The sequence below is a fragment of the Parasteatoda tepidariorum genome, chromosome 10, assembly GCF_043381705.1.
Source record: "Parasteatoda tepidariorum isolate YZ-2023 chromosome 10, CAS_Ptep_4.0, whole genome shotgun sequence".
NCBI lineage: Eukaryota > Metazoa > Arthropoda > Arachnida > Araneae > Theridiidae > Parasteatoda > Parasteatoda tepidariorum.
In genome coordinates this window covers 2519003-2531830 of record NC_092213.1, presented here as the reverse complement: position 1 = coordinate 2531830, position 12828 = coordinate 2519003, and the positions used below count along the sequence as shown (strand labels likewise).

At 28.9% G+C, this 12828-nt stretch overlaps 1 protein-coding gene across 3 annotated transcripts in view; it reads left to right on the top strand.

The window, feature by feature from the left end:
• Positions 1-4247: 4247 nt before the first annotated feature.
• LOC107436974 (Recombination repair protein 1) overlaps positions 4248-12828 on the top strand; it is a 22772-nt gene continuing 14191 nt past the window's right edge. The window contains exons 1-4 of one of the 3 annotated variants that reach the window (XM_071186485.1): positions 4283-4441; positions 5503-6454; positions 6554-7500; positions 7579-7777. In XM_071186485.1, coding sequence (XP_071042586.1) covers positions 4427-4441; positions 5503-6454; positions 6554-7500; positions 7579-7777 — 2113 coding nt within the window. In that variant the 5' untranslated portion in view covers positions 4283-4426. The other 2 variants (XM_071186486.1, XM_016048821.3) reach the window with 2 other exon arrangements.

Sequence of the window (12828 nt, the reverse complement as noted above, 5' to 3'; positions counted from 1 at the left end):
GGAATTTGATTGCATTTTTAATTAGCCATGGGTAGAAACATTTGCAATATATTTGTAAAATGTTGCTGCGGTCATCGTTTCATTTCATGAATAGCTTTTTCCAATGAAATATGTAGCAGGGACTGATTCTGTAATATCTCTACGAATTCTTCTGTAAGGAAAAACTACCAAGGGAGGTACTTTTTCTTTCCTAGGTACTTTAGAATATAAATCCTTATAATTTTTAAGTAATCACTTTATAAAAGGATGCCAGGGCTACTTCCCTCCTAAAGATTCTCTGAAGTTCTTAAAACCAGTATTTCGAATATTATTCTCTAAGGGAAGTTTTGCCTTTTGAAATTATCTTCGCATTGCACTGAGTTATCGGTGCATGTCGCCTTAAAAAGAACTTCACCCATTTTTCACCTGGATAATTGTCTTTAAATGGATTTTTCCTACCAGTTCCAGTCAGCAAATTAAACACCGCAATAAAATAATAATTTAGCTAATTATTGGCACGAAAGCCTGTAAAAAAAATTTCCATTCGAGTTTTTATTATTATATTTAGTTGTTATATTTAGTCAGTAAACATAGTTTATTAAGGTGTCTGAGGTATGATGTAATAACTAATCACTACATTTATAAAGATAAATAATAAATAAATTATTATTATAATTCTTTAAATAAATTTAGCAACTAAATTTGCATTTTGAAATGAAATTGTTATAGGAATTATTCATACAACCTTTAACTGAATTTTAGGTGTCCTCTATATCGCAGAACTACTAATTATCCATGTAAAATCATATTTTACACATACTGTTCATTCACTGGGAAATCTATTCCCAGTGAAGAAACATGCCTGTTCCTTCACTGGTAAGTAGTTGTTTTTTGTACTTTTAACATAATTTAGATGTATAATATGACTAAAAGTACAGGAAAATTAAAATTTTTCTTTTATTTTCATTAACTTGAAAAAATCCCAATAAAGGAAAACTTGTTTATTCATTGATTTTTCATCGTTTGGTAATCCAGTTAATAAGCACCCCTAATCCCAATACTCATATATAAAAAATACCTTTTCAAACAACTTCGAGTAGGACGGAAACGCTAACTTGTTTGAAATAGTAGTTCCTTGTAACTATTTAATTTCGATTCCTGGTGCTAGGGGACATTCTATTTTCACATTCCACTTTTGAAATTTCAATTGTAAACGGAATTTTTTTATGTCCTTAAATTAAAATGTTAAGACTTGCAGCAAAAAAAAAAAAATTGCACTGCATTGATTTTTTTACAAAGTAGTGAATTATTTTTTTCAATCTAAGAACCTGTGCCCATAACTTGTATAAAACTTATTTTAATATCGAGTGAAATAATTTATATGTTGTGTAACTAAATGGATTATCCCAAGAAACTGAATCGAAAATATAAAAACTTCATTGATTTAAAAAAATAATAGATGATAATAAAAATAGACATGTTTAGAGTGTCCAATAATAAAAGTCACAAGTTATTGAAGCCTGAAAAGTCTTGAGAATGGGCGATTATACTTGAACACTCGAAACATGTCGACTTTTACTTCTCTCTTCATACGTTTTGAAGCCAATTGAGTTTTTATCGTCAAGTATACTGTTTGGGTCTTGATCATTATTTTGATAAGGATTTTACACTCGTTAAAATAAACATATGCATTTTAATATTTTAACAGGATTCACGTGGTCTTTAAAAGAGTAAGAGCATCAATATTGTAAAAGTTAGATTTAACTTAAAAATTAAAATTTTGAGATCAGATATTTTGAGTTAATGAAATTAAATATTTTACCTTTTAAGTTTTTGTGCCCCCATTTCAGTATCTTAAGGATTTTACAATCTCTGTTTAACAAAAATAATCATAGTAACAGTATTTGGTGGTAAATGTAGCTTATCGTAATTGAAGAATATGCTGTGTGACATTTTATGGTGAATTTGCGAACGTAAGTTTCAGAATGTATCGATACATGAGGATGCTATTTGCTAATCATCTTTATTTATCTGAAGAAAACCATGTAACTTAAATATCTAGAAGAATGAAGCGATTTCTTAAACAATGAATCATACAATATGCAACATATTATTTCAATATCTTATTCTTAAACATAACATATTTCAAAGTTTTTAAAATGCCACTAAACATTCAGCAATTCCTTGAGTTATAGAAAAAAGAAATATCGTAAATTATAGAAAACCTTGTGAATGTGCATTAGAATTACTACACAATCTACATTTTATTTTTCAAGCACTTTTTTTCCTTCAAACTTTCTTGCCTAGAAAACTCGATTAAAGCTGTAAAAATGATTATCCCTAAAATTTCGTATATAGCTATAATAAGTTATGTTCATTTGATTTTAGTATGAAATCCTCGAATAAATATAGTAAAAACAGCATAATCAAAATAATATCAGATGAAAAGTTCATGTATTAAAATTCTAAAAACTATCATAAATAATTTATAAATCGCTTCAAATTTACTTTTCAAAGGAGATTAAGATAAATTTCTTTTTGCTTTTTGGACAGAAATCTCCTAAAAAATTGTTTATTTCCCAGAAACTAGATATTTTCTATTAACAATAAATTAAACCTCTCCGAGCAATCACAGAATATTATTTCAATTTTTTTACTAGCAACTTGTTTGCCTAGCAACCTAGTAAAATTAAGCATTCCTCTTTTGAATTAGTCAATGGGTTATCTTAAAATTTTCATTCGCACAAGTGACTTTTTTTGGCGGTTTTCTGGACTATCGCCAAATATATAAACATTTATTGCGGCCCAATTTACCACCCAATTTCTCTAAAATTTTGTCTACCCCCCTAATTTAAGTGTCTAGATTCCAAATATGTAAAAAAAATTATATGTTTATTCAGAGAAAGTTCGTTTTTGTGTCTGATTTCGTAACTTAATTAGTAGTTAGCACTAATTAATTAACATATTTAAGGTCACCCCCAGGAACCATTAAGATTGACACTTAGTTCGTGAAAATTCGATCATTAGAACGAAAGTTATTCAGGGTGATTCGTTTTTTTTTTTTTTTTTTTTTTTTTTTTTTTTTTTTTTTTGTGGACTGTACCTATTACGTTGAAAGGCTAAGGCTCCTACTATGATCTTCCTATAGTTCATGTCGAGCGTTACGGCAACCTAGTTGAAAGCAACTAGCGGTTTCGGTGAAGTTGAAACGTGTCATATGATGGTTGCCCGGTTGCTTTCAACCTGCTTTCAACTAGCAACTGAAGTTAAAACCTTTCAACTTTAGTGGAGCAACCAGATTAGTTAAAACGTGTCATATAGTAGTTTCCAAATACTTTCAACCTTAACTAGCAACCATTTAGTAAACAAAATACACGTGCTGATTCTGACGCATCCTGAATTTTTATCTCTTAAATTTGAACTTGGTTTAATCTTCTAACTATGACTAGTTTTAAATGGAATTCTAGTGATATATGTANATTAATTTTGATTTAAGGACACAATAAAGTTTTAAATGATAAGTTTTACAAACATATTTTTAATGTGAAATCGACGGGAATCGTACAATATCGTACACACAATTTCGATTTTCGCCAATATTGACAATGTCGGTCGATGTAAACTAAAGCTGTTACAATATCCCTGTGCTACTTGGGTATAGTAATATGATTAAATATTAAATAAGATTATTAAGATAGATTAAATATTTGAAAATTCAAAATTATATAGCTTGAACGCTAAGCTTTTTGAACCCATTTTGACAGATTTTGATAGATATTTCTTTGACAGATATTTCCGAGTACTAATGAAATTTTGAAAGCAAACGAAAGAAATTATTTTGCTTTTCAATCACCTTTTTTCTGTTCTAGTTCTTCTTTCAGAAACTCAGCTATCGGCTCAACGCCTACTTCAAGTACATCGTCAATAATCGCTTCCATGATAATTAAAAGAGTTGTTAGCAATAAACTTTATTGAAAAATATAAGTTCTGGTATTGAACTGTTATATACTACAATAGTCCAATACCAGTGCCGTTCTGGTATTGGACTATTCAGAGTTGGTTGAACAAGCGAAGGTTGTAACGTGTGATCACAAACGAGAAACCAAAAACCGGTTTCTTAACTTAGTTGCCTCCACTTGGTTGCCTAGTGTCATCAGCACTTAAGGAACTATGCTAATCAACAGAGCGCAGCCTTGCGGCAGCCTTTTTCACTCCATAAATGTTCCGACTAAATGCATAAGTAAAAGTTGAAGTAGTTTTTTTATTTTATTTTCTGTTATCATTTGGCGCGCAGTAGGAAATTTGTTTCAACTCTCATTTTCAGTTTCAGTTTTAATTTTTACGAACAAGTGCCTTTGGAGTAAAATATTAGTTATTGCAATTTCTTTTCTATCATTCCATAAGATTTTATAATTTATCTTAGGTCCCTTATTTTTCCACAATCAGGATGCCTCCAAAATCGGTATAAAAATAAGCTTTCTAATCATGTATTTGGTCTAATTACATTTTTATTAAAATTAATATCTATTTATTTGCGAATATTTTTTCTAGGCCCTGGTTTGTAATCAGAACATGTGCTTTAGTTAGGATCTTTGTTAAACTCGGTAACTTTTAAATTTGACTGCGTGATGTTTTATAATTGCATATCCGATCTTCAATTCATTAAATATTTTGGTACCTTTATTATGATATAATTGTATAGCATTGTTTAGTTGCATAATGAATATTTATGAAAAACGAAACTACATTATGTGATTGTTGGTCAGATGTCCATAATCGTAGCCTTTCTTTTGTCTCGATGGACAGTTGGATATCAATAAAAAGAAAAAAACTATTATGGCTCTTTTCTGATTTAAAAAATTAAGTAAAATGTGGAAAATAGAAGCATGGGAATTTTTTTTTTTTCATTTTTGGTACTTATCACAGATAAATTATGTTTGATACAATTATTGAAATCTGACTTAAAAAAATATTTTATTAATCTTTGAATCCAGAATAATTTATTAGGGATACTAGGGTTAATTCAAGTGTGGATATTTGTGATCTGTGGCAGGATAATTGCCAAGGCCTTGCATTGGCCTGCGAGAAAGTAAAAAACATTACAGTACGCGACCAATTTGAAGGGTATAACTAGTAGCCACCCTGGAGCAAATCCCAACATGTTTTATTTTTCCTGTTTGAAATTAATCTGGCACCTTGGTGAGTGTAGTTGGTGTGACAAATCACAATACAGAAATATCTCCTTCAAGTTTTATCTTATTTAATAAATGGGGGATATTTCCGTATTCTGATCTGCTGCGTCAACTACAATCGCCAAGGTGCCAAATAGATTTTATGCTTGGAATTTTGGATAACTTTCAGTATAGTGATCTACCATAAAATAATCGCTAAGTTTAATATTTTAGTGCATCTATAAAGATTTTATTAGGATTTATCAGATGATAAACTGAAATAATGTTACTAATACTGAGAGCTAGTCGAGTATCTTTTTTTATTGTTATTTATTATTTCATTTTAATCTAGGTACGTGGTCGTAAAAAGGTAACTACTATTGAGGTAATGCAAAATGGAAGTGAAACAAACATGAAATCTGAAGAAGTGAATAAAAATTATCAAAACCTGAATCATAATAATTTAAACAAATTGAGTGATAAAAAATCAAATGAAAATCATAATATTAATATACCTACAGAAGATAATAAATCTAATGGACATCTTCAGAATCTGAATGAATCTTCAGAAACTGTGGAAGAAACAGCTAATAGTTCTGATGGTTCTAAAGCTATAAGTGTTTTAGTTAGTAATAAGCTAATGGAAACAGAAAACGCAAAAGAAGTAACTAATGATGATATAGAAAATGACACTAATCTGAAAGGTAAAGTAGCTCCTCTGAAACGTGGTAGGAAGAAAGCTGATGTTCCTGCTGAAAATGTTCCAGTGGCTACTGAAACAATTGAATCAGTTCCTGTAGTTGATAAAAGTAACGAAAAATCTCTCGCAAAACAGAATCTTGAAATTGTTACTACTGAGTCATCTAAATCAAATACTTCTGGAAAAAGTAAATCTGAATTCATCAGTGATAAAGACAAAACAGAACCTGATAAAGTCGAGAGTTCTGATGATAAAAACGAAGTTGAAGAGAAAAAAGTTCCTTTGAAACGTGGCCGGCCAAAGAAAAATGGTAAAAATGCATCTGATAAAAAACTTCAAGCTAAAGAAGAAATTTCTTCCAAGCGTGGACAAGGAAAAGCTAATATGGAAAATATTAAGGAACCAGATGAAGATATTCAAAACGAACAGCTGCAGTCTGAACAAAAAGTTCCATCGAAGAGTGGGCAAGGAAAAGCCATTACTGAAAAGATTAAAGAAGAACCAGGTGAAGACATTCAGAACGAACAGCTGCAGGCTGAACAAAAAGTTCCATCGAAGCGTGGGCAAGGAAAAGCCATTACTGAGAAGATTAAAGAAGAACCAGGTGAAGATATTCAGAACGAACAGCTGCAGGCTGAACAAAAAGTTCCATCGAAGCGTGGGCAAAGAAAAGTCATTACTGAGAAGATTAAAGAAGAACCAGGTGAAGATATTCAGAACGAGCAGCTGCAGGCTGAACAAAAAGTTCCATCGAAGCGTGGGCAAAGAAAAGCCAATAATGACAAGATTAAAGAAGAATCAGTTGAAGACAATCAGAATCAACAACTCCAAGGTGATGAAAAAGCTCCATTGAAACGTACAAAAAAGAAAGCTAACCCATTAGAATCTGATAAATCTTCCGATTTAGAAAAAATTGATTTTGATGAAGAAGCATCTAAAGAAATACCTAGTGAAGAGCATCAAACTGGAGATAAAGTCCCATCCAAGCGTGGACGAAAGAAAGCAAATGTTCTATCATGCCATAAATCTTCTGGGTTAGAAAAAATGGAAGAAGAGTCAAGTGACGTAAATATTCCTAGCAAAGAATCAAACGTGCCTTCTAAACGTGGTAGGAGGAAAGCTAATCAAAAAGATACTGTTCAAGACTTCTGTAATAAAGAATCTAATGTAGATTCTAGTGAGCCTAGTCAAGATATGGTTAAAAAGGAAAATTCGAAAATTGATGTTAAAGATGAAAAACAAGAAGCTTCTTTGCAGGTGAAAAATCTTCCATCCATTGAGCGTAAAAGGAAAACCTCTGCAGAAGAAAAAAACAAACATGAAGCCAAAGTCTTAAAAGTGACACTTCAACGGGATGCAACTCTTGATAAAATGGTAAGTGAAGAACAAACAAAAGTGACCCAAAAAGGTGGAACCAAAAACATAAAATCTGGTGGTAAAAGATCGAAAGAAGGTGACTCCAAAGAGAGTGGTGAAAGATCCCCAAAAATGCCTAAGGGTGAACCCAAGTCCAAAGGCCAGTCTAAAAAAGACAAAATGCCTGATGTCACATTAATTGATTTTGGCAATAGTTCCACTTCTCCATCTGGAAAACCCTGGAACCTTAAAATATCATCTTGGAATGTAAACGGTATTAGAGCTTGGATAGAGGTAACTATCAAATTCAAATAGCAATTAAATTTTACATTTGATTTTTCTTATTCATTTTTTTTTAAATTCTATTTTTAGAAGAATGGTCTAGCCTATGTTACACATGAAAATCCTGATATTGTTACTTTTCAAGAAACTAAATGTTCTGAAAAAATGTTGCCAAAGGAGGTTAACGTTCCGAACTATCACTCATACTGGCTGGCTGGTGATAAAGACGGTTATTCTGGAGTTGGTTTATTGAGTAAGAAGAAGCCTGTTTCTGTCAACTATGGAATAGGTAGCTCTCCAAAATTTATTAAATCAGAATTTTCATTTCTTAGAATTTTATGTTTTCTAAAATATTTATTCCCTTTTATCATTTAGTCTGAAGCTGATGCATAATAATATGTGACCTTTTATCTGAGTAGTTAATTTAATAATGAAATTAATTGTTAATTAGTTATCTTATTACAAATCAGTTCTTTTCAGATTTTTTTTTTTTTTTTCAAGAGGAAAAAGCCAGCCTGCTGGATTCTTATTTATGTTTTTTCCTTTTTGGTTTAAATTTTATGGGCTTTATTTTTATATGATCTGAAAGCTGTTTTGGTATATAACAGGATATGTAAATAGTAAGAAGATCAAAAATAAAGTGTAAATGTTAAAATTTATATAAAATTTTGTTTTGAGAGAAATAGTTATAAAATCCGCAAAACTTATTTTTTATTTAACTGAAAAAGAATCATAGAATATTAAAATAAATTATCTTATAAATGTTCAATACATTTTATGTCAATAAAAATGTTGGTTAACAGATTTTGCTCTCAAACCAAATATAATGTAATGCATAAATTAATCTACCTTTGTAATTAATTTATAAACAATATATTTTTACTCCAACCATGTTTCTTTTTATCCATTAGGGGCAGAGAAAAAAGATTTCTACCATCATACCTTTTATCTGAAAATTATAGTTATCTTATTCTAATTTTAAATTGTTTAACTTTTTTACAGTATTATATTGTTAATTGCTGTGGCAAAACTGTCACATCAATTAACAATGCTGCTACCAGGGTTGGCAGGTTTTTGACAGTTTAAACCGTCACGTCAAAAACCTCACTTTCGAAAATGTCAAAAACCTATATTTATATGTGAAATTTAATTAATACATAAAATTTATATATTTTTTAAACGATAGTGTTTCTAAATATGTTCTAGAAAAAATAAATTTAAAATTTTGAAGAAACACTTATATTTTGAATAGTAACCAAAATCTTGTACTTTTGAAAACTCACATCTTTTGTAATATTATGTATTCATTTTCATGTGTTATTGAAAATCTGCAGTGATATTATTAAGAAATTTATTTATAACCAAATTTAGTGTATAGTATAGATTATACTAAAAATTAGACATTTTTAAAGATAAACATTAGCAGTTTTGTACATTAGACATCTTTTAAAGAAAAATCTTTTTAATATTCTTTTAAATCTTCTTAATAATCTTTTTAACATAAGACAATACAAATTTAAGTGCTTTCTGTTAAATACACAGAGTAGTTAGTGTCGATTTACAGTATATTCAGCCTATTCATTTACTATGCTGAAAATTTAGTTTATCCAAATACTTGTGAATTTCATTTTGCTGAATACTATATAGATTTGTTGAATATCTAAATATTCAGCTGTTGAATAATTACTTCTTGCTTTCAAGATATGCATTATTTGTATTCTTAATACAAGTGGAGAAAAAAAAATTAAGAGATAAAAATTGTTTTAAAATGATAAGTGTAATAATTATAAATAAATATAATAAACAATATGAATTATATTTATCATTATTCATAAATATAACTACTTTTAAATTCAAATTAACATACTGGATAATAAAGATATTCGGTATAACATTAAAAAAAATTTTTTATACACTTGTATCTTGTATCAAGTTTGTATTTATACAACATAACTTGTAAGTTCCTTATAAATATTAGTTATATGTTCCTTATATGTCAAAAATGCATAGTAATAAACTTTTAATTTTCTTAAGTATCAAAAAGAAAAAAAAAATTTTTTAAAATAAATATTTAAACAATTTTTGTGCAAAATTTTTCTGCACATGCATTTGAATATAAATTTCTGAGATTTTAAATCTGTTATTTTACCTTAATTTTAATTAAAAAATATTTTAAAACCTGCTGATTACCTATAGTATAATTAAATTTCAATATAATGCATGGCAACTGTTGGTAGTTTTGAAGTTTATATATTTTCTTGGCAAACTTCAGTTTTTGACATTTTTGATGGGTTTTTGACGATTTAAACCAGTATTATACCCTTGTCATGTCAAAAACCACTTTTTGATATCAAAAACCCAACCCTGGCTGCTACAAATAGCAAAACTGTTGTAGTTGCTTTTTTTTAGGGCAGTGTGCTACTTTTCCAACAAAAGTAGTTGGTTGCTATTTCTGTCAACTACTTTTACCATTATTTAAGAATAGGAACAAGGTTCAAACGAAAGTAATTTTGTGTATCGATTGATGCAAGTTTTTAAGCCCATCAACATTGCAATAAAAATAAGTCTGCTTTTAAATAAGCATTAGCAACAACCAGGAATTTGAAAATTAACAGTTTACCCCTATCGCAAACTTACAACAATGCTGTGGTAATATTTGTAACGTAAGGGTGCACAACCTTCTTGAGTGAAAGGCCACATGCACAGCAGATTTGACTGATGAAAGCTCGCATGTGAATGTATTTAAAATTAAAGACAGCAAAAATAATTATTTAAAAAAAAAATACATTTTATTATCAGCAAAAATTTAGATGAATTGAAATAAATATGAACAATGAGAAACATCATGGTTTTCTTTTATCACATTACATAATACAAAAGTCTGTTTTAGCATAGATTCTAACAAAAAACTTAAATGTTCATGTAATTAAATTTTTAAAAAAAGTAAATAAATATTCTTGTGAGCAAATATTTGAAAGCTAACTACTTTATTTTAAGGAAAGTTTGTGGAGTTTAAAATGCTTAATTGAAACAAAACCCTTAAAGTGCAAAATAAAATTTAGCATTTATTTTAAATAGATTGTAAGGTTTTACAAATCTTAACTATTTTTTGAAGGACAGAAGAAAAATTTAAACAATCAAATTTTTCAGTTTATAATACTGTGTTAAAGTATCGGAATATTCAAAATCACATGGTAAAATGTAGCAATAACTGCCAAAAAAAAAACTTTAGAAAAACCTCTTAAATTTATGTTATAATCAGAATAAACAAGCATGTCATAAAATGTTGTTTTTCTCCCCCTTAAAAAAAGTTTTGCTTGTTTAGAAATTTAAGTGTCATAATAGTGTATTAAAAACAATCAGGACTCTTTCATTCAGGTAGAAAAGCTCAGTAATAACTGCGAAAAACGATCAAAAATCAATTTGTATTTTAGATGAAATCAGCACAAGTAAAGCTCGCCAAAAAATATGTATTTAAATTATAGGTTCGAATTTAAAGAGTGGCAATAGTGTATTAAAATACTAAACCTTTAAAAATGTAAACTTTCTGAACCTTGTTGAAATAGGTAGCAATAATTGCCAAAAGAACGACTGTAAAATAATTTATGTTTGCGATAAAATTGGCACAAGTAGACCACATCAAAAAGTGGTTATCGAAATGAGCAATTTGATACTCGCACTTCCTAATAATGTGCTAAAAATATCTCAATTTTATAAACCTCCTAGGAATGCTTAGGATCAGAGGTCATTTGAATTTCTTGCAAATCAATCATATCAAAACGTGTTTATTTAAATTCTCCACTCAAAACTCTAAAAATGTATTTTTAAAAAATCACGAATTTGGAAACTACGTGGAAATTCGTTGCAATTAACTTCCAATAAAAAGATCAGATAGCATTTACAATGAAATCGACACATATGAAAATCGTCAGAAATTTGAAACCCTGTATAGTATTAATGCCTTACTATTAAATATATTGAGATTTTTAAAACTATGGGTAAATCCATTGCATTAACCATCAAAAACTATGTTGATTGAGAATAGACATGACAATACTTAAATGTGAACTGTAATTGTTTTCCTGCTCTATAAATTGTCACTGATTTTATAGTAGATAGTCTCGTCTAATGTAATAAAACCTTTTATTTCACCTTCAAATCTTTCTCTTTCATACTTGAAAGCATAATTTAATTATGAAATATTACTTTTGATTTTAAAACATCTCTTCGGTTTACTCAAAACCACAAAGTTAGATGTATACAATTTTGTGTTCTGCTTAGAAAAATTAAGTCATATTTGAATGATTAATTAGCTTATTTGTTTTATAGAATGTTCTTTGTTGTTAAACAAGATATTTTTGTTCTATGGAAATGTCATTATCTTTAAAAAAATCTTTGTTTGTCAACACCGATTTTGGCTCATTCAAAATAAGATCAACATTATGATCATCCTATCCACTCATCTTTGTATTATCAGTAGTTGCAGCTGTACTTAAAATTTATATAAAACTCAGTTAAATTGGGGTGCATGAAAACGAAAGTAGTTTTCTAGAAAACTCACCTTTAAAATGTAGTTGTGTAATTACTACATTTAAAAAGTAGTTTTTAAAGGTGGCAGCAGGAGAGATTAAATCCCTTTGCAGGATATCCGCGCACCTGGAAAGTCATGAATTTCAGTATTGAACAAAATTTGTCATGAAATGTCATAGTTTTAACTACCTATTTTTAGTTTTAACTATTTTTTAAAGAAAATCATGGATTTAGGTCGCTGAAAAATCTAATTTTTAAAATGGAATCTAAAAATAACCCCTCCCCAGGGTTGCCACAGGCTACTAAAATGCTACTATTTTCGGCCTTAGGCGACTATGGCGACTTTTTTTGCCTGAAAAGGCTAAAAAAAGCAACTATTTTCAGGAATAGGCGACTATTGGGAGACCTACTGTTACTTTGCGATTGCTGCACAATCGCTGTTATCTTAAACTTTCACTCTGAACTCAATAGATCAGTGAAAAGAAAATATAAATTAAAAAAGTTTCTTCATACGTTTTTTTTTTCAATTATTATTTTTCATTTTAAGCGATACAATTTAATAGGGGTATTTTGTACTTAATTTTGTTATAAAAAGTTAGTTTTTTTCTAATTTATTTAATGTAAGTAGGTATAATAATTTGATTATTTTTAAACCAGTAAATGTTTCGTTGTTTTTATTTATAAAAAATTTAAAATAAAGCTTACCTTTATTTAAATTGCTTTTATTTTTGAGAAAATGAAAAGAAAGTTTTGAAAAAATTTGGTTAACTGATTAGTTTGGCAGATTTTAAAAACAAAGATTTTTTTTAA